Source organism: Haematobia irritans, chromosome 2 (genome assembly GCF_050003625.1).
Source record: "Haematobia irritans isolate KBUSLIRL chromosome 2, ASM5000362v1, whole genome shotgun sequence".
NCBI classification, from domain to species: Eukaryota; Metazoa; Arthropoda; class Insecta; order Diptera; family Muscidae; genus Haematobia; species Haematobia irritans.
Genome location: NC_134398.1, coordinates 6,699,194 through 6,719,938, shown reverse-complemented (window position 1 = coordinate 6,719,938; position 20,745 = coordinate 6,699,194). Strand labels below are relative to the sequence as shown.

The 20,745-nt window shown below is 33.1% G+C and overlaps 2 protein-coding genes and 1 long non-coding RNA gene across 3 annotated transcripts; 1 reads left to right on the top strand and 2 right to left on the bottom strand.

The window, feature by feature from the left end:
• Nucleotides 1-1,247: 1,247 nt before the first annotated feature.
• brwl (brickwall) lies at nucleotides 1,248-12,697 on the top strand. The gene is made up of 3 exons (XM_075293228.1): nucleotides 1,248-1,801; nucleotides 7,505-8,191; nucleotides 11,607-12,697. The coding sequence occupies exons 2-3, from the start codon at nucleotides 7,738-7,740 to the stop codon at nucleotides 12,500-12,502; spliced, it is 1,350 nt and encodes a 449-aa protein (XP_075149343.1). The 5' UTR covers nucleotides 1,248-1,801; nucleotides 7,505-7,737; the 3' UTR covers nucleotides 12,503-12,697.
• Nucleotides 12,695-20,480, bottom strand: Mtpalpha (monolysocardiolipin acyltransferase Mtpalpha). The gene is made up of 4 exons (XM_075293227.1): nucleotides 20,187-20,480; nucleotides 19,085-19,785; nucleotides 18,104-19,014; nucleotides 12,695-13,623 (listed from the first exon to the last, which is right to left on the bottom strand). The coding sequence occupies exons 1-4, from the start codon at nucleotides 20,260-20,262 to the stop codon at nucleotides 12,981-12,983; spliced, it is 2,331 nt and encodes a 776-aa protein (XP_075149342.1). The 5' UTR covers nucleotides 20,263-20,480; the 3' UTR covers nucleotides 12,695-12,980.
• On the bottom strand, nucleotides 16,733-18,093 carry LOC142223355 (uncharacterized). Its single transcript, XR_012718695.1, has 2 exons — nucleotides 17,696-18,093; nucleotides 16,733-17,659 (listed from the first exon to the last, which is right to left on the bottom strand). It is a non-coding gene; the product is annotated as an uncharacterized LOC142223355 (long non-coding RNA).
• Nucleotides 20,481-20,745: the final 265 nt, after the last annotated feature.

Sequence of the window (20,745 nt, the reverse complement as noted above, 5' to 3'; positions counted from 1 at the left end):
ATGGTTGCCACTAGAGCCAAAAATAATCTACCAAAATTTTATTTCTATAGAAAATTTTGTCAAAATTTTATTTCTATAGAAAATTTTGTCAAAATTTTATTTCTATAGAAAATTTTGTCAAAATTTTATTTCTAGAGAAAATTTTGTTAAAATTTTATTCGGTTTATAATAAAATTTTCATCATTGTCAAAATTTTATTTCTATAGAAAATTTTGTTCAAATTTTATTTCTGTAGAAATATTTGTCAAAATTTTCTTTCTATAGAAAATTGTTTCAAAATTTTTATTTCTATAGAAAATTTTGTGAAAATTTTATTTCAATAGAAAATTTTGTTAAAATTGTATTTCTGTAGAAAATTTTGTCAAAATTGTATGTCTACTTTGTCAAACTGAATTATATACGTATTGGATCGATCTTTTTTGATTTAATATATACCACGTATGGACTTACATACAATTTAGAAGATGGTGTTAGGAGGTTTTAAGATACCTTGCCATCGGCAAGCGTTACCGCAACTTAAGTAATTCGATGGCGGTGTTTAGAAGAAGTTTCTACGCAATCCATGATGGAGGGTACATAAGCTTCGGCCTGGCCGAACTTACGGCCGTATATACTTGTTTTGTTTTCATTTCTTTCTAATGAAATCCGATATAGTGAAGTAGCATAACACCTGAAGATCTAATGCGAAATGAATGCATCGGAATCTTCAAAGTTGGATACATGCCTATAACAATCGATTGCTTCTCACCCGATTGTGCGCAACTTCCCGATCAACCATTAAGATTTTCATTTCTTTTTATGACTTGCAACCAAAATTCAAATTTCCAAAATTACATTTTGCTCAAATGCATGAAAATATAAAAAACGTACAAATCACATAATAATGTACAAAGAGACGAAGACTGAAAAAAGCTTTCTTATTTTAATCATCACTGTTCATAGTGTTTTGTTGGATGGATGGATTGATGGCTGGTCGGAGGGAGGGTGGGAGATGAAAGCCATATTATGTGTTGTTTGTTTTTAGCGATAAGCTACGAAATAAATTTGTGTTGTGTGTTCGCTGAAAGTTGGTCGTATATTGTGTATGTGAAACAAACTACAAAATTCCCTCGTAACGATTCGGCCACATACTAAACACATAGTAGCTGCTCTTTGGATTTGTATGGATGTGTGTCATGCGTGTGTGTTGTTGTTTTTAAGCGATGTGTTTTGATGGGGTGGTGGGGAACAGTTACTGCTGCGTAACGTCTCTGTCACCAGCTGTTTGTGTTCGTTGGTGCTTTGTTGTTTAGTTGAATTTGTTGCCTTGCCTGCCTGCCTGCCTGTTTGACTGATACGGAAACATTGTTGTTTTGTACGTGAGACTAATAGCACATACTCCGCGCTCGTTCGTTGTTGTCACCACTTATAAAAAATCAGTCAAATAAATATACATTGAACTAAACGACCAACAGACAGGCAGACATACCGCAAAGCTTCGCCATACCATACACAGTTGATGAATTTGTGTTAAACAAATAAGAAAATTGAAAAAACAAATAGTAATAGACAAAATATACATAACACTAGAAAGAAGCAAACATCCAACACGTAATCAACGGGCGGGAGAGCGAGCTGTTAATAGAAACGAACATAGATGTTGACCGTTTTGTTCATCTGGTGTGCCAGCATAAGCAGTTTTCTAAAAAGTATCCAACGGATTGGCATTAGAAATTATTTGAATATTCAAAAATTGAAACCAATTCAAATGTAATGTGCAGAAGAAATGATCAATAACGGAAATTTTTGACAAAAAAAAAAGGTAAACACCACTTGAAAAAAAGGGTTTTTGGTAAATGGTTATAGATAGTGATTCCGCGGGTGTTTGTGTGCGTGTGTGTGTAATAAGGAATTTGTTACAAAAGAATTTTTTTGTAATTCTATTAACTACAAACAACAAAAATTCACAAGGAAATAAGAGATAAACAGTGAGGAAAAATGTGTGTTTTACAAAAGTATAGATAACTAAAATGTATGAAAAACAATAACAACAACAACAAAAATCCCAGAACACAATCATCAGCAGAAGCAGCATAAGCACACAAGTATAACAAAAAAAACACACTAGCAGCAGCTCTTTGAATAACAAAAGACGGAATAGTGTGAGAGGGGGAGAGAGGAGGAGGCAGCAGCAGCAGCTAGCAAACAAGCAAACAGAAATATACAATAGCAACAACAACAACACCAACAATAACAGCAACCACAGCACTGGTGATTCTCTTCTGAACAGATACAGATTTCATGTTGTTGTAACAGTCGTCGATGATTGTGTCGTTGTTGTTGTTGTTCTTGTTATTTGTGTAGTGTTATTTTAGCTGCTACTGCTTTGTTAGTGCCTTCATTTTATTATTATTATTATCATATATGTATGTTAATAGTTCGTTGGTTGGTCGGTCGTCTGTGCACGAACAAAAACAACAGCAAGTCGTAGGAGCATCTGAATATGAGAAGAGCGGAAAAGCAAACAGAATGAAAATAAAACAAATGTACAGATAAACAGCACACAAATAACATACATTCATAACGACAAAAGCAACGAGAACGTCAGCATTGACTGTGACAACAGTGTGACTTACCACCAATCTTCCATCCAATACCAAAAGTAAAGAGTTCATTCTAAAAACAACGATACGAGTAGAGTACCCAACACAAAAATAACACCACAACAGCTAAGTAACGTAACCTAAACCAAGCATTGAAAACAGAAATCGCCTCTATTATGGTTGTCTCTCTGTTGAAATGGGCAAACAATCAAACATACGGACGCACTGTCAACACACAAAAACCAATATCAACACATGAGAATGAATGGTCGGAGGGCTATTTTTCATAGACCCCCCCCCCCCTCGCCCCTTCAATATGATGGGTCGTGCAAATGGACGTCGCCTATTTAATCTCACTTCAAAACAATACAACATTAGAGCAAATGAGCACAAAATTCAACGAAATTATTTGTCATTTGTGAGTTGAAATAGTCTGACGTGACGTTTGGCTGCTGCGTCGATGAGGACGGCACGACCCAAAACCACAAGATTGTCGTTTTTGTACGACGTTGTTTTGTTTTTTTGAGGAAGAGCTTTTTTTGTCAACACACATTGAAAGCTTTACGCCATTCTAATGTCAATCCCCCCGAACCACCCCACCACCCCCAGTGATAGTTTGATAGAAAAGAATTAACATATTCCTCATTCACCCAATCTATCACCATTATTATGGCTAACATAAACAAACAGTAACTTACTGCAATTGTATCTAACGCAAAGTATCTCAACTGGTGTTATTTTGCTCTCTCTCTCTCTCTCTTCGTTTATTTCTCAGCTAAACACCTAGCTCTCAGCAGAGTAGAGATATCAACAACAGTGATGAGTTTTTTTGGATGGGTAAAGGTTGGTACTAAGTTTGATATCTCCCAATAAAACTCAATTAAATTGAAGGAAGGGATGTTGGGTGAAATCGTTTATATATATTACACTGAAAGAAGACTTTTTTCTGAGGAAGGAATTTTTAGACAAACAAAATTTTCTTTTGATAATAAAAGGTTTTCTTCGAAAGCAAATAGACATATTAGGGATAATCATTTTAACGTTTGGTATGTATTTGCTTTTTAACGAAAATATTTTATAACAAAGGTAAAGTTCGTTTGTTTCACATTTCGTTCCAGAAAAAAAATATTTTTTTTATGTATACATATAAGGTTAGGTTAGGTTAGGCTCACTTAGACTATTCAGTCCATTGTGTTACCACATTGGTGGACTTCTCTCTTATCACTGAGTGCTGCCCGATTCCATGTTAAGCTCAATGACAAGGGACCTCCGAGTCCGAACGGCGTTCCACATTGCAGTGAAACCACTTAGAGAAGCTTTGAAACTCTCAGAAATGTCACCAGCACTACTGAGGTGGGATAATCCACCGCTGAAAAAATTTTTGGTGTTCGGTCGAAGCAGGTATCGAACCCACGACCTTGTGTATGCAAGGCGGGCATGCTAACCATTGCACCACGGTGGCTCCTAAAGGCTGCCATGGCTAGAGATCAGCATATTTCTAAGATATCACAAAAGGAATCACCATGCCAATTTTAAAAAATTTTGTTCAACTCAGCGAAATACATGATACTGATATTTTACGAGTGAGGTTTCTCCTCTCGAGAAAGCAAAAAAGTTTTCCATTGAACCCATTTTCATGAAGCTTCGTTAGTGCTCCGTTAGCTAACGAACTTTTAAACCGTACTATGGACATATCTGTCATGTTGTCTGTATATTCCATATGCCAGTTAGAAACTTAACTGCTGAAAATTTCTCTGTTAAAGTAACCGAAGAGATGATATTTGCAATTTACATTCTATTAACTGGCAGTTAAAGCCTAACGGAGCTACGTGAAAATGGTTTATATATTTTAAAATTACTTCCAAGATTATTTGGTAATGAGAGCTTTTGCCTGATAGTCTCACTGCCTGATGCAAAAGTATCATAAAAAAGCAATTTACTATTGTTAAGTATATTTTGGAAAACGCCTTTTAACAAAATGTCAACCAGATCAAAATCGATTTTCGAGATCGCGTGTAGAAGCAGATGACAAAATATTTTAGAAAAAATCGAAAAATAACATCAGTGGTCTGTGATCACATTTGAAGAAAATTTTACAAAAAATCGACCAAATTTAAAAAAAATCGTATTTTGAAGTTTTTGATAAAATTTTTGGGATTATTATATATTTTTAAAAATTTTATTTCAATAGAAAATTTTATTCAATTTTTTTCCATAGAAGGTTTTGTAAATATAGAAAATTTTGTCAAAATTTTATTTCTAAAGAAAATATTGTCAAAATTTTATTTCTATAGAAAATTTTGTCAAAAATTTATTTCTATAGAAAATTTTGTCAACATTTTATTTCTATAGAAAATTTTGTCAAAATTTTATTTCTATAGAAAATTTTGTCAACATTTTATTTCTATAGAAAATTTTGTCAAAATTTAATTTCTATAGAAAATTTTGTCAAAATGTTATTTCCATAGAAAATTTTGTCAAAATTTTATTTCTAAAGAAAATTTTGTCAAAAATTTCTTCCTATAGCAAATATTTATTTCTAAAGAAAATATTGTCAAAATTTTATTTCTATAGAAAATTTTGTCAAAAATTTATTTCTATAGAAAATTTTGTCAACATTTTATTTCTATAGAAAATTTTGTCAAAATTTTATTTCTATAGAAAATTTTGTCAACATTTTATTTCTATAGAAAATTTTGTCAAAATTTAATTTCTATAGAAAATATTGTCAAAATTTTATTTCTATAGAAAATTTTGTCAAAAATTTATTTCTATAGAAAATTTTGTCAACATTTTATTTCTATAGAAAATTTTGTCAAAATTTAATTTCTATAGAAAATTTTGTCAAAATTTTATTTCTATAGAAAATTTTGTCAACATTTTATTTCTATAGAAAATTTTGTCAACATTTTATTTCTATAGAAAATTTTGTCAAAATTTTCTTTCTATAGAAAATTTTGTCAAATTTTATTTCTAAAGAAAATATTGTCAAAAATTTCTTGCTATAGAAAATATTGTCAAAAATTTTTTGCTATATATAAATTTTATTTCTATAGAAAATATTGGCAAAATTTTATTACTATAGAAAATTTTGTCAAAATTTTATTTCTATAGAAAATTTTGTCAAAAAATTTTTGCTATAGAAAATATTGTCAAAAATTTCTTGCTATAGAAAATATTGTCAAAATGTTATTTCCATAGAAAATTTTGTCAAAATTTTATTTCTAAAGAAAATTTTGTCAAAAATTTCTTGCTATAGCAAATATTGTTAAAATTTTATTTCTATAGAAAATTTTGTCAAAATTTAATTTCTATAGAAAATTTTGTCAAAATTTTATATCTATAGAAAATTTTGTCAACATTTTATTTCTATAGAAAATTTTGTCAAAAATTTCTTGCTATAGCAAATATTGTTAAAATTTTATTTCTATAGAAAATTTTGTCAAAAATGTATTTCTATAGAAAATTTTGTCAACATTTTATTTCTATAGAAAATTTTGTCAATATTTTATTTCTATAGAAAATTTTGTCAATATTTTATTTCTATAGAAAATTTTGTCAACATTTTATTTCTACAGAAAATTTTGTCAAAATTTTCTTTCTAAAGAAAATTTTGTCAAATTTTATTTCTAAAGAAAATATTGTCAAAAATTTCTTGCTATAGAAAATATTGTCAAAAATTTTTTGCTATATATAAATTTTATTTCTATAGAAAATATTGGCAAAATTTTATTACTATAGAAAATTTTGTCAACATTTTATTTCTATAGAAAATTTTGTCAAAAAATTCTTGCTATAGAAAATATTGTCAAAATTTTCTTGCTATAGAAAATATTGTCAAAATTTTATTTCTCTAGAAAATTTTGTCAAAATTTTATTTCTATAGAAAATATTGTCAAAATTTTATTTCTATAGAAAATTTTGTCAAAATTTTATTTCTATAGAAAATTTTGTCAAAATTTTATTTCTAAAGAAAATGTTGTCAAAATTTTATTTCTGTAGAAAATTTGATTTCTTTTTTGTGAAGTACCTCTTTGTTATTTGTACCTCTTAGCAGGAGAGGAATATTTTGAAAAATCTAACAAAACAAAGAATTCTAAACATCGACCAAGCAGTAAAAAATCTACCATTTTTGTTAGAATTCTACCAATTGTGGCAACCGTGTCTGTGATCCCATTTTTGAAATGTAAACCCCGCAACAAAGTCAAAGAGTGTTTAAACTGTGTGACCTAAGTTTAATTGTTTCAAGAATCGCTGTACCATGTGTATCGGGTCAAACAATCACTATATTGAAAATACATTTTCACCTTTTCGTAGCTTAAGAACTTATTGGAAAATTCTCGTACAAATTTTTTACTAACGATTACGTTAAAATCTTAAAAAAAAACTCATTTTGGCTTAAAAATAGTCCAAAAGTCAATAAACATTGTTTTATATGTTGTTTATATAGAACAATGGAACTTTTCGTGTACAATTTGGTACCTCTTGCATGTACTTCACCAGCCATATCTTACCACTCATCTCTTAGGCCAACATCTTTTGTCTCTTCCAACAACACAAAAAGCTTTCATGACTGAGAGAGAGTGAGAAAACATACAACAGTTCAAAACAGACAGGTGTATGGTAGATATATGACAACGTCAACAGCAGCGACGAACTCCTCCAGATTGGGGGCTGTGTATGTTATGCAGAGATAAAACGACAACAAAAACATTGTTAGAAAAGCGCGCGCCTCTTACGGACACATACACATTCATACATGAAGTGTAAATCAACGAACCACACAATGCCCCCATCTATGAGATACGAATGAGGAGAGCACAAACTTGTTGTTTGTTTTGAATTATGTTAACAAAAATTTGAATTTAAACCCACTGTCGACAGTTACTAAAAAATGTTGTTTTCATATTTTTTTATTTCAGTTAGTTATTACACAACCGCCGCAGTCGCATACGCAGACCACCACCGATAGATAGAAGAGACACTTGTTTGTTTTGCTTCCAGTTCTACTAATATCAGAGGCGGCCACTGGTGTTAAACAGCAATCTGGCGAAAAGGAAAATAGTTTCGCTCTGGAAAATACATAGATCTAGGCCAAAGGGAGGGAAAAGGGAAAGAAAAAGAAAAAGGAATACTGGATCGTTTTTAAATAAAAATGACCACTACAACTTCGGTTCCTACAGCCACTAATAGTAGTAGTACTAGTACAGCGAACACCAAAGCCACCACCGATAACAACAATACCGAAGCCACCTCCTCACAAGCCAATACGACATCCAACGATATGAATTCAATAAAAATTGAGAATAATTCAAATAACCTAACACAATCGACAACAACATCGACTAATACCACCGAGACAACGGTAACAACTCCGCCCACCGCCCAAAGGGCTGTCACCATAACTCCCATTTTAAATCATCCAGGTCCCTCAACTACTCCGGGAAATTTTTCTCGCACCATGCAAACCGATGAGGATTTCAATATACGTTTTGTCAATCTGGTGAGGAATCACAAATGTTTGTATGACAAAAAGGTTCCCGAATATCGAAATCGTGATAATCAAGAGAAGGCCTGGTATCAAATATCATTGGAAACCAAAGAAAGTGGTGAGTATAGATACTTTTGGAATAATCTAAATAATATTGTGAAAATTATATTTAGACAAAAAAAAAAACTATTTTTAAAATTGAGTATAGTCGTGTGAGACCACTTGACCTAATTTTACCGTACTATAAAATTACTATACTTATGACCTGAATTTAAAATAGGTTGGCCATTACAATCAGCTGATCACATCCTTTTTCGTAAAGAATACATCTAAATGTTAAACACAGGCTTAAATCTACTTTAGGCTTAGAATTTTCGATTTGCAGCAAATTTTATCAAAAAAACTACCAAACAAAAAAATCTTATTTTGTCAAATTTTATTTCTATGGAAATTTTGTCAAAATTTTATATCTATAGAATATTTTCTCAAGAATTTATTTTTATAGAAAATTCTCTCAAAATAATATTTCTATAGAAAATTTTCTTAAAATTTTATTTCTATAGAAAATTTTCTCAAATTGTTTTTTCTATAAAAAAATCTTCTCAAATTGTTTTTTTCTATAAAAAATTCTCTCAAATTGTTTTTTCTATAAAAAAAATTTTCTCAAAATTTCATTTCTATTGGAAATTTTCTCAAGATTTTACTTTTTATTGTTTTTTTTTTTCTATAAAAAATTTTCTCAAATTGTTTTTTCTATAAAAAAAAAATTCTCAAAATTTCATTTCTATAGGAAATTTTCTCAAGAATTTATTTCTATAGAAAATTCTCTCAAAATTATATTTCTATAGAAAATTTTTTTTAAAATTTTATTTCTATAGAAAATTTTCTCAAATTGTTTTTTCTATAAAAAATCTTCTCAAATTGTTTTTTCTATAAAAAATTTTCTCAAATTGTTTTTTTCTATAAAAAAAATTCTCAAAATTTCATTTCTATAGGAAATTTTATCAAGATTTTATTTCTATAGAATATTTTCTCAAGAATTTACTTCTATAGAAAATTTTCTTAAAATTTTATTTCTATAGAAAAATTTCTTCAAATTGTTTTTTCTATAAAAAATTTTCTCAAATTGTTTTTTTCTATAAAAAAAATCTCAAAGTTTTATTTCTATAGTACACACAACATTTTTTTTCTGAATCAATCACGAAATTAATTGATCCAATTAATTTTTTAATTGAAATGTCTTCAATCACAGAAATGATAGTATCAATTAAAAAATTAATTGACAGCCAATTAAAAAATTAATTGATACTATTAATTTGTGTTATTGATTTTTATTTCAATTGTAAAATTTGTTGATTCAATAAAATTTTTAATTGAATATTTTTTAAAACTCAATTAAGATTTTAATTGGAAAAATGTTCGTGAAATTTTTTTCTATGTAATCTTTCTCAAAATTTCATTTCTATAGGAAATTTTCTCAAGATTTTATTTCTATAGAAAATTTTCTCAAATTTGTTTCTATAGACAATTTTCTCAGTATTTTATTTCTATAGAAAATTGTCCCATTTTTTTTCTATACAAAATTTTCTCAAAATTATATTTCTAGAGAAAATTTTCTCAAATTGTTTTTTTCTAAAAAAAAAAATTCTCAAAATATTTTTTCTATAAAAATTTGTAAAGTACATCTAGAAAATTTTCTTAAAATTTTATTTCTATAGAAAATTTTCTCAAATTGTTTTTTCTATAAAAAAAATCTTCTCAAATTGTTTTTTCTATAAAAAATTCTCTCAAATTGGTTTTTCTATAAAAAAAATTTCTCAAAATTTCATTTCTATAGGAAATTTTCTCAAGATTTTACTTTTTATTGTTTTTTTCTATAAAATTTTTTTTCAAATTGTTTTTTTTTTTCTATAAAAAAAAAATTCTCAAAATTTCATTTCTATAGGAAATTTTCTCAAGAATTTATTTCTATAGAAAATTCTCTCAAAATTATATTTCTATAGATTTTTTTTTAAATTTTATTTCTATAGAAAATTTTCTCAAATTGTTTTTTCTATAAAAAAATCTTCTCAAATTGTTTTTTCTATAAAAATTTTTTTCAGATTGTTTTTTTCTATAAAAAAAAAATTCTCAAAGTTTTATTTCTATAGTAATCTTTCTCAAAATTTCATTTCTATAGGAAATTTTCTCAAGATTTTATTTCTATAGAAAATTTTCTCAAATTTTTTTCTATAGAAAATGTTCTCAAATTAGTTTTCTATAGACAATTTTCTCAAAATTTTATTTCTGTCTCAATTTTTTTCTATTGAAAATTTTCTCAAAATTATACTTCTAGAGAAAATTTTCTCAAATTGTTTTTTTTTTTCTAAATAAAAAATTCTCAAAATATTTTTTCTATAAAAATTTGTAAAGTACCTCTTAGGAATATTTTGCAAAATCTACCAAAACATCAAGAATTCTACCAATCAATAAAAAATCTACCAATTTTGGTAGAATTCTACCAATTGTGTCAAACATGTTTGGAACACAAAGTGTACCACTTGTCAGAAATGTCTATCTTCCGAGTTATAGGCCCCGGAGTCACCATGATGCTATGGTTAACATGTCCGCCTTGCATGCAATTCGTCATGGGTTCAATCCCAAACACTTCAATCGCCCTTCAATCACCCTTATTGTATAAAAAGGAGGTCTATTGTCATTGAGTTCCCATTATTGCTAACATAGGATTTGCTATCCAACGCACAAAATCTACCCAAACATAATAAGGCATCCAAATAAAAGGAAATAAAGTGTATAGTTTGAATATAAATAAGCCTCATGGCCATGGAGGAGAGTCCTGCGCCCTTCAAAATGTTGGACCCTTACTCATATAAGCAAAATGGTACTCATATTAAAGCAAATTTCAGGTACATTGCAAATTCAATAAAAAGAATCAAACTTTAGAAAAAACCCTTGGGTAAGGCCTTAAAAATTATTTTTTTTTTTCACTAAAATACTAGTGAAAATTTTGCAAACAGTCCACGCATAACTATTTTGGTTCTTTGGACCCTTTCTATAGGCTCAAGGACTAACATGCGTATCATTTTAGCCCACTTTTAACTCTGTCCATAGAAGGAAGTCTCAAAGCATAAGGATCGATATCTCGAAAACAAAACGCATTCCGAAAAATTTTTACTTTACTTTTTCTCTATAAAATACACTCGCTTACCTCCAAAGAAAAAAAATTCAAGCAGAAACAATGTCATTTTTGGCACAATTACCAAGGACCTTACTTATATAGCCGAGTTGCGAAATACCCAAAAATGCTACAAGTTCACATTTTGAAAATTTAAAATCGGCTTTGCGGTACAATCGATTATTTATATTGACCAAAATCTTCCTCCAAGCGTCTTTAAATGTCGAAATCCAAAGTGTCACGCCTAAATTGAAAAAAATAATCGAAATAAGTCCACATTAAATTACGAACCTTTTAAACAACTCTTCCAAAATTCCAATACATACTTACATTATCCGTCTTTTGTTTTGCTTTTCAGTCATTCATTGTAAGGAGCGCTGGCGTAACCTACGAGCATGCCTCTCTCGATATATTAAACAACAGAGTGGTAATGATCCGCAACATAAACCCTATTACCTTACCGAGCATATGGCATTTTTATTGCCATTTCTCAAGTCGACACGTAATTCCTTGGATGGTAACAGTAGCCTAGCAACGCTATATCAATATTCACAGCAGCAGCAACAGTTGCAACAACAACAACAACAGGAACAGCAGCAAACACAACAACAGAACAATGCAATATCAACAACATTGCAAGGTATGGCCACAGCCAATCAGTCTCAGTTAAAATTCAATAATCATCATTTGGGTGTGAAACATTCTTTGTCCGATAACGAAGATGAGGAAACTATAGACGCTTTTAATCCGGCCATTACGGCCAGCTTACATATGCAACAGCATCATCATCATCATCGTTCCTCACCGCCACTAAGTGATACGGCAAGTGCCAATACTATGCAGAATTTTATACCTGATGTCCAGCTGTCGGAGCTGAGGACACCCGATGGTGTGGCCCAAGAAATTCCCTACGCAAACTCAAATATCCGCCAAGATTCCCATCATGATTTTCTCCATGAGCCCAAACGTATAAAAACCGAGTGCCATGCCAGTGAGGCGACCACCACAGCTCAAATGCATATGTATGCAGGCGAACAGGCCGATATGGAATTCTTTCGCAGTATACTGCCGGACATCTCCGGGCTAACACCGCATCAAAAACGTAAATTGAAAATTGGTATACTGGAACTGATCGATGATGTGGTGGAACGCTATCCCCTTGAACAACGAAGTACAAATAATGCTAATGTGACTAGTCAAACCCCCAATGCTAAGACACGGCGAAATTCCTCCCGAGGAGATTGGCACAAGTAGATGCAGCATCTTCTTCTAATCAAGATTATTTAGTCTAAATTCTATACTAATTGTTTACACAAAATTAGATGATAACGTCGTTGCTCAACAACAACCACAGTAGGTGTAATGTAATCAAATTTGTTGTTCTTTTTTATTATTTCAGTCTAAAAGATGTGAGAATAAAATTAAAAAAAAGAAGTGTTTTAAAAATAATTTTACAATGAATGGAAAATATATTTTTGAGAACTTTGCGCGGGTACAATAATACAAAAAAAAACAACAACAAAAGATTTCGAACAAGAAATTTAAATGCAGCAAAATCAATTGATAATAGCAACTTGGCGAAACCCCATCACGGTATGGGGCGGGATGAGAGGAAAGCAATACAAAACAGTTTTTAATATTTGATGAAATTATGAATATAAGACTATCTCGCTGTGTTCCACACAGGAGGGGACTTTGAACTTAGAGAATAAGTAACCTATGGTTTTATAGTCTACAATTTCGAGTTGGCTCCCGTATTCTTGGGATAGAACTTCTTGGAGGGGTCTTTGGCCATGTCAACCAGGGTTTGGGCAGGTTTGAAGGGAGCTCCAAACAGATCAGCATACGAATTCATTTTGTCTACCAATTTGGCGGCCGTATAGTGATCTACCCAACGGAAGGGACCCCCAGAGAATGGTGGGAAGCCTAAACCGAAAACGGCACCAACATCACCTTCCAAGGGATTGTGTAGGATTTTCTCTTCGAGGCAGAGAACAGCTTCGTTGACAAAACGTGAGACCATACGCAAGGTCTGATCTTCGGGCGAATTGGCACCTTTGGGTACTAAGGCATACTTTTGTTTTAGAATTTCAAGAGCTTGCACGTTAATGGGGCGGCTTCCTTTTGTCTTGCTGTCATACATGAAAATACCTTTGCCTGATTTGCGACCCAAGAAACCAGCCAAAACCATGTCCTGCATAACTTGTAAATTGCCACCGCTGAATCGTTCACCGAATGATTTGGAAAGGTCAACTGCAATGTGGGAGCCAACATCAATACCAACTTCATCGGCCAAGGTAGCAGCACCAACGGGGAAACCGAATTTCTTCGATAGAGCATCAAGTTCCTTTGGATCCACACCTTCTTGGAGAAGACTGAAATGAAAACAAAAAAAAAAGGAACATAGAATGCATTTTTTATAATTTTTAAGAATTTTAGGGAGGAAGACAATTGTAGACATATATTCTATGGTATGGTATCAAATCGAATAATAACTTTGAGCTACATGAAAATGCGCTTTGTTATAGACCTTATATCAGGGCTGTGGAGTCGGAGTCTTGGAGCCGGAGTCTGAAGATTTTGCCGGAGTCTTAGAAATTTTGCTCGACTCCGACTCCGGCGAAACAAACTTTGAAAAACACTTCCTATCTTTGTAACTAAAGAAATATTTCGACAAATTAGATTCCATTAGGGTTTTCAATCGAACAACGAAAAACGAATTAATGGATTTCAGGCCATTCAAATTGTATTTATATGGTGAAATTTCACGGTGATATAAAAAGATTGTTTTACTAGAATATGTGATGAATTAATCAATTGTATTCCCCATTTTTAACATATTAAAATATCGATTTTTGACCCTATATGTACTCTTGATAAAGGTACAATTTGAAGGTAATATAGCAGTAGAACCTAACGTTCTAAATTTTTTTGGCAGGCATGTTGAGTTCGAAGATGGGTCACACCGGACAATTTAGTGATATAGCACCTACATATAAACCCATCTTCCGATTTGTTTTAAGAAGTTTTTCCCAGTCTAAGATTTATCAGAAAATTTGAATTTAGAGTTATTTGAGATCTATAAATAAATGCGGAAATTTTCCGTCGACCCGATGTCCTTAGAAGCTGAAATTTTAAATTAAACCTCTGCCAACGTGCCATCTGAGCCGGTCTTTTGGGAGAATGTTTGCTTCATCAAAGCCGCTCGAAATTCTTTACATTAAATTAATGGCCTCTAATGTCCGTAACTGATAGACCATTTATAAATCGATATTTCACCATTTTATTTCTATAGAAACAATATTCGTAACTGTCCAGCTATTCCTGTCACCTGTTTTTATTTTTATAAAATGCCTATATAGACCAGGATTTTACTTCTTAAACATCTGGAAGCCTAATTATTTTTTGTTTTTATAAATACATATACTGGAAATTCTGGTATCTACACATATTTTGATGTGGTCTCTATATAGTCTTGCGTCGTAGTTTAATTTATTGGCCTGACATTAAAATGTAGAGTTCTTTACATCTCTAAAATGCTGAGATTTGTCGTCGAGTCGTATCAATATTTAAAATTAGGGTTCTTTAGGACATATAAACACATATGGCAAATTAGAATACTTATATCGGTCTATTTTTGGAACACTACACCTTAAAATTACAATTGGAATACTGTTAAAATGAGATTTAGGTATACCACCTAGAGTCGACTCCGGAGTCGGAGTCGAGGCTAATAAGAAATGCTGGAGTCGGAGTCGAGCAAAACTGACTCGACTCCACAGACTTATATAATATTTATATAGGTCACAATTTTGATTCGTTGTATATACACCCCTGACAGAGGCTTATATTGCGATACAGTTCCCATACATTTATATCCTTCGATTCTAAAAATATTTTAATTTTAATTGAACAATTGTACACCTATTGTGGACCTATCTCCTTAAAACGTGTAGATTAATTTTCCCTTTACCTCTACCCCCCTTTCCCAAAACCTAATTCCTTCCGCATTATTAGGCTAAACTGCAGTTTATGGGCCCCTCACCGATTTGCTTGAAATTAATATATGTTATGTAACTTAGTATGCTGATTCTAACAAGGTAAAATTTTTGTCCCGGAAATACCCGGGTCTTGAGATATAGCCCTCCAAAGGGTCAATAAAAACTGGATATATCTCCTTTGTTTTTGGTCCAATCTAAACAAACTTGGTGTCATATGAAAGCTTATTTTATGCACTTTTATACGCAAAATATATTTTTTAAATATTTAATTTAGTTTGGGAGATATAAATAAAAATAAGAAATTTTTACCCTATTTTTTTGTTATTTTCGTTATATCTCAAAAAGTCTTCGATTATACGCAGTTTGAAAGCCTAAACTCTGGCCTTTCGTTTGATGTATAACATATCTTTATAGGTCCACTCTTAACGAAGTTATTGAGCTTTTATTCTGAGTAGGAACAAAAAAAAATGATTATTACTGAAATATTTACCCTTTGGACTCTGTCCATAGGAGAAAGTCTTAAACCCCGGCCGAAGGCCGGCTACTTTTCCCCCCTTGGGATTGCGTTAGCCCACTTTGGACTCTGTCCATAGGAGAAAGTCTTAAACCCCGGCCGAAGGCCGGCTACTTTTCCCCCTTTAAGATTGCGTTAGCCCACTTTGGACTCTGTCCATAGGAGAAAGTCTTAAACCCCGGCCGAAGGCCGGCTACTTTCCCCCCCTTGGGATTGCGTTAGCCCACTTTAGACTCTGTCCATAGGAGAAAGTCTTAAACCCCGGCCGAAGGCCGGCTATTTTTCCCCCCTTGGGATTGCGTTAGCCCACTTTGGACTCTGTCCATAGGAGAAAGTCTCAAACCCCGGCCGAAGGCCGGCTACTTTTCCCCCCTTGGGATTGCGTTAGCCCACTTTGGACTCGGCCGGAGTTTAAGATTTTCTCCTATGGACAGAGTCCAAAGTGGGCTAACGCAATCTTAAAGGGGGAAAAGTAGCCGGCCTTCGGCCGGGGTTTAAGACTTTCTCCTATGGACAGAGTCCAAAGTGGGCTAACGCAATCCCAAGGGGGGAAAAGTAGCCGGCCTTCGGCCGGGGTTTAAGACTGTCTCCTATGGACAGAGTCCAAAGTGGGCTAACGCAATCCCAAGGGGGGAAAAGTAGCCGGCCTTCGGCCGGGGTTTAAGACTTTCTCCTATGGACAGAGTCCAAAGTGGGCTAACGCAATCCCAAGGGGGGAAAAGTAGCCGGCCTTCGGCCAGGGTTTAAGACTTTCTCCTATGGACAGAGTCCAAAGGGTAAATATTTCAGTAATAATCATTTTTTTTGTTCCTACTCAGAATAAAAGCTCAATAACTTCGTTAAGAGTGGACCTATAAAGATATGTTATACATCAAACGAAAGGCCAGAGTTTAGGCTTTCAAACTGCGTATAAAAAAACCTAGGGTGTAATCGAAGACTTTTTGAGATATAACGAAAATAACAAAAAAATAGGGTAAACATTTCTTATTTTTATTTATATTTCCCAAACTAAATTAAATATTTAAAAAATATATTTTGCGTATAAAAGTGCATAAAATAAGCTTTCATATGACACCAAGTTTGTTTAGATTGGACCAAAAACAAAGGAGATATGTCAATTTGTTGCTGACCTTTTGGAAGGCTATATCTCAAGACCCGGGTATTTCCGGGACAAAAATTTTACCTTGTTAGAATCAGCATACTAAGTTACATAACATATATTAATTTCAAGCAAATCGGTGAGGGGCCCATAAACTGCAGTTGCTCCAAAAATTTTTCGGTGTTCGGTCGAAGTAGGAATCGAACCCACGACCTTGTGTATGTAAGGCAGGCATGTTAACCATTGCACCACGGTGGCTCCCTTTCTTTTCCAGCTTTTTATTTATTTTTAAATAAAAAAACAGAACAGTTCAAAAAAAGCTATAATTTCTTTTTAGAGTCAATATGGAGCAAGTTTAGCACGACAGCCTTGCAAACAAATCGCCAAGGTTTCGATCGAAATTTCGACAGAAAATCAAAACGTTCCTCAGCGATGGTATATCACCTGTAAGTAATGCTACTACACATATTTATTATTCACAAGATAGTGATTGCAATGAGACCATATGTTTGTTGTTTTAATTAGATTATCTCCTCAAAAATACATTGAAACCGAAACAAAAATTTCCGGAGCCTATTTAAGTATGAAATTGAAAAAAATCGCAAATATTTATGGAAAATTTACTGCCAAGTGCTGATAAAAATATTGGCATTATGAACTTTTATGTAGACGTATCTTAAATTATTATTTTTCTTTTGTTAATGCTCGCGCAATGTCTTGATTTTTTTAGTAGTCAATGTTGACTACTTTGTTATGTAGCCTTCATATAAGCTGACATTAAGAGCTGATTTCTTAACCTATATTCATTTGACATTAAGAGCTGATTTCTTAACCTATATTCATTTGGTTTTATTCTATTTAGCAATATAGCCATGTGTCATGTTCATATAGCAAGCTTTTAGATTGGATCGAATTTTGCAAGGATTCAAATAGAGGTGAACAACGAGTTTGAAAATATAATATGTCCCCAATTAACTTAAAAGAATTAAAAAAATATATATCTCTGGCAGTAATCATTATAGGAGTCGACGAGCAACAGATCAAAATTCATTATATTTGCGTAAATCGGTGGAATTTTACACATATGATCTGGTCTAAGTCAACAGTAGCCTATAGGCTTAAACAATTACAAAATAGCAACAGAATCCCCAAGCAAATAAAACAAAATGAATATGGGTTACATTACGTAATACCAAGATATCAGTTCCCATCACCTCAGCCCACAGTCTTTGTGTACTTACCGAATTGCTTCCGATAACATGGTGGCCAAAATACGAGTAGTGTAAAAACCAGGACCATCTCCAACGGTAATCACAACTTTACCTTGTTTAAGGCCCATGGCTACAGCTGAAGCAATTGTGTCTTTCGAGGTTCCAGGATGCGTAATAATTTCCAACAATTGCATTTTGTCCACAGGTGAAAAGTAATGCATACCCACTACATTTTCTGGGCGCGAACTTCCGGCAGCAATTTTTGTAATTGGAATGGCACTCGTGTTGGTGGCAATAACACAGTGCTTGGGTACTACAGCTTCAAGTTCTTTGATAACACGATGTTTGATTTCGATATTTTCAAACACGGCCTCAATTACCATATCGGCATCTTTGAATTCATTGTAGTCCAACGTAGGAACCAAATTAGCAAGGACTTGATCACGTTCCAAGGCAGAGATACGTTTGCGTTTGACGGCTGTCTCCAAGCCTTTTTGAACTTGACCTATACCACGGGCCAAGCCAGCATCGGTGGCATCTTTCATAACAGTCTTAACACCCTTGTCCACAGTAACTTGGACAATACCAGCTCCCATGAGACCGGCACCCAATACACCCATAGTCTTTACTTGTCTTTGGGGTTTGCCGAAACGATTCTTTTTACACTCGGTTTGTCCACGGAATAAAGCCATTAGACCTTTCGATTCAGGGGTGGCAGAAAGATAGCCAAAACCTTCACGTTCGGCAGCATAGCCAGCATCAGGTCCTTTGTCCACACCGGTGCGTATAACTTCGAGTATTTTCAAGGGAGCGGGATAGAGGCCATTGGTCATTTTCATAACTTGTTTGCGGGCAGTATCGAAAATTTTGTTCTTAACGAATTCCGTATCCATAACCATGGCAGTGACTTTATTAACCAGACCGCTTTTCTCACGGTTAACCTAAATGAAAAGTAGGAATATTCGTTAAGATTTTTGTGATGGTAGAAATTGAAATTGGATAACTATTCACCTTTAATTTACCGCTTGCAAGATCATTGGCCACTTGAACAGCTACTTTTTCCAAATATTCAATGGTCTGTTGATCAGCTGGTCCCAGGCCAGGACCCAAAGGATTGACCAACAAGTCTACTATACCGGCTTTCTTTGCTCTTTCTGCAGGTAATTGCTTGCCAGTCAATTCCATATCCAAAGCCGTAGGAATTCCAGCCAATTTTGGCAATCTAACGGTACCACCACCACCAGGCAAAAGACCCAACATCACTTCGGGCAATCCCAATTTGGTTTTCCTGTCTTTTGTAGCAATGCGATAGTGACAAGCCATAGCCAATTCTAAGCCACCGCCCAAGCATACACCATTGATGGCGGCCACAATTGGTTTACGGCTACGTTCCATGCGTTCGAACATCCATTGAGCTCCTTGAGAGATTTGAGTAGCATCAGCGGCACTTTGACATTTCTCCAACATGCCTATATCGGCACCGGCAACAAAACAACCGGGCTTTGCCGAGATCAAAACAGCCGAGTTTACTTGGGCATTGGTTTCCAATTCTTTGAGAACCTGTTCGAATTCTTGACTAACAGCCTCGCCCAAAGAATTGACCTTGGCTCCGGGAGTGTCCAAAGTCACTACCAGAACACCATCGACAACTTTGGTGCGCATATTTTGTAGAGTAGCAGCAGCAGACATCATGCGAATATTTTGGCTAATAACTGGAAAAATTGGAAAAAGGGTAATATAAGCCAAAATTAGAAGAAAGTCCAAGAAGTCAACAATCTTATCATCGTTATCGCAACATTTCTTAACAACAAAATTCTTAACACTTGAACAGTTAGCCCAACAACAACTTGCATTCGTTGTCTCCCTCACTGCAGCAACAAAACAACAATCTGAACTAGACCCAGACAGATGATTATTGGTGGGGACGGTGATTATACAAACATTCACACATACACACAGATCTATTTTTTCATTATTACAGTACAAAGTTCAAAGTCCAGTAAAATGTTTGCTTTCCGATATTTATGAAATCGATTGGAATCCAAAAAAACTTCTTCACATAGACCAAAGCTGTGAAGGTGTCTCTCTGGTTATAGGTATCCTCTGTACTTACCATGATTGCATTTATTCTGCATTAATTGCCTTCTGGAGAGCTGTCCAACAGCACTTAGTATACGTGTAGCCGACATTATTATTTCTATAAATGGATGACTTCACTCGCAGACTTAAGGTCGATTATTCGATTTCGGCAGATGCAGTTCGTCCCTATTGCAGTTGTACCGTTGTTTAATAAAATTTCAAAATAATACTTTTAAAAAATAAAATTCGAACAAAAGAAAAACTTTCGACTAAATTTAATAACTAACTTGTTGCCTGCCTGCTAGCCACCATCTACTGTGTTAAATAATTTGAGGAGACCGGTGGAGGCTATTGACGTTAAATAATTTGAGGAGTATTTGATTACAAGTACTCGTTACTGACTAATTTTTTGAGTACTCGTTACAATTAAATGAGTACTCAATTTCTTCAATAAATATAAAAATGCTAAAATGCTGAAAATGCTAAAATTTAAAATGTTTTTCAAATAATTAATTAATTTCAAGTCTAAAAATTAATTTTAGTAATCAAAAGACCGTTAGCATAGTACACACCTTAATACATCATTCACTTTA

Excerpts from the sequence above, each read along its gene's own strand:
- brwl (XM_075293228.1), top strand. The coding sequence starts at position 7,738 with ATGACCACTACAACTTCGGTTCCTACAGCCACTAATAGTAGTAGTACT. Across the intron at positions 8,192-11,606 it reads ATTGGAAACCAAAGAAAGTG|TCATTCATTGTAAGGAGCGC; the intron begins GTGAGTATAGAT and ends TTTGCTTTTCAG.
- Mtpalpha (XM_075293227.1), bottom strand. The coding sequence starts at position 20,262 with ATGTCGGCTACACGTATACTAAGTGCTGTTGGACAGCTCTCCAGAAGG. Across the intron at positions 19,786-20,186 it reads GCAGAATAAATGCAATCATG|TTATTAGCCAAAATATTCGC; the intron begins GTAAGTACAGAG and ends CAATTTTTCCAG. Across the intron at positions 19,015-19,084 it reads TTGCAAGCGGTAAATTAAAG|GTTAACCGTGAGAAAAGCGG; the intron begins GTGAATAGTTAT and ends CTTTTCATTTAG.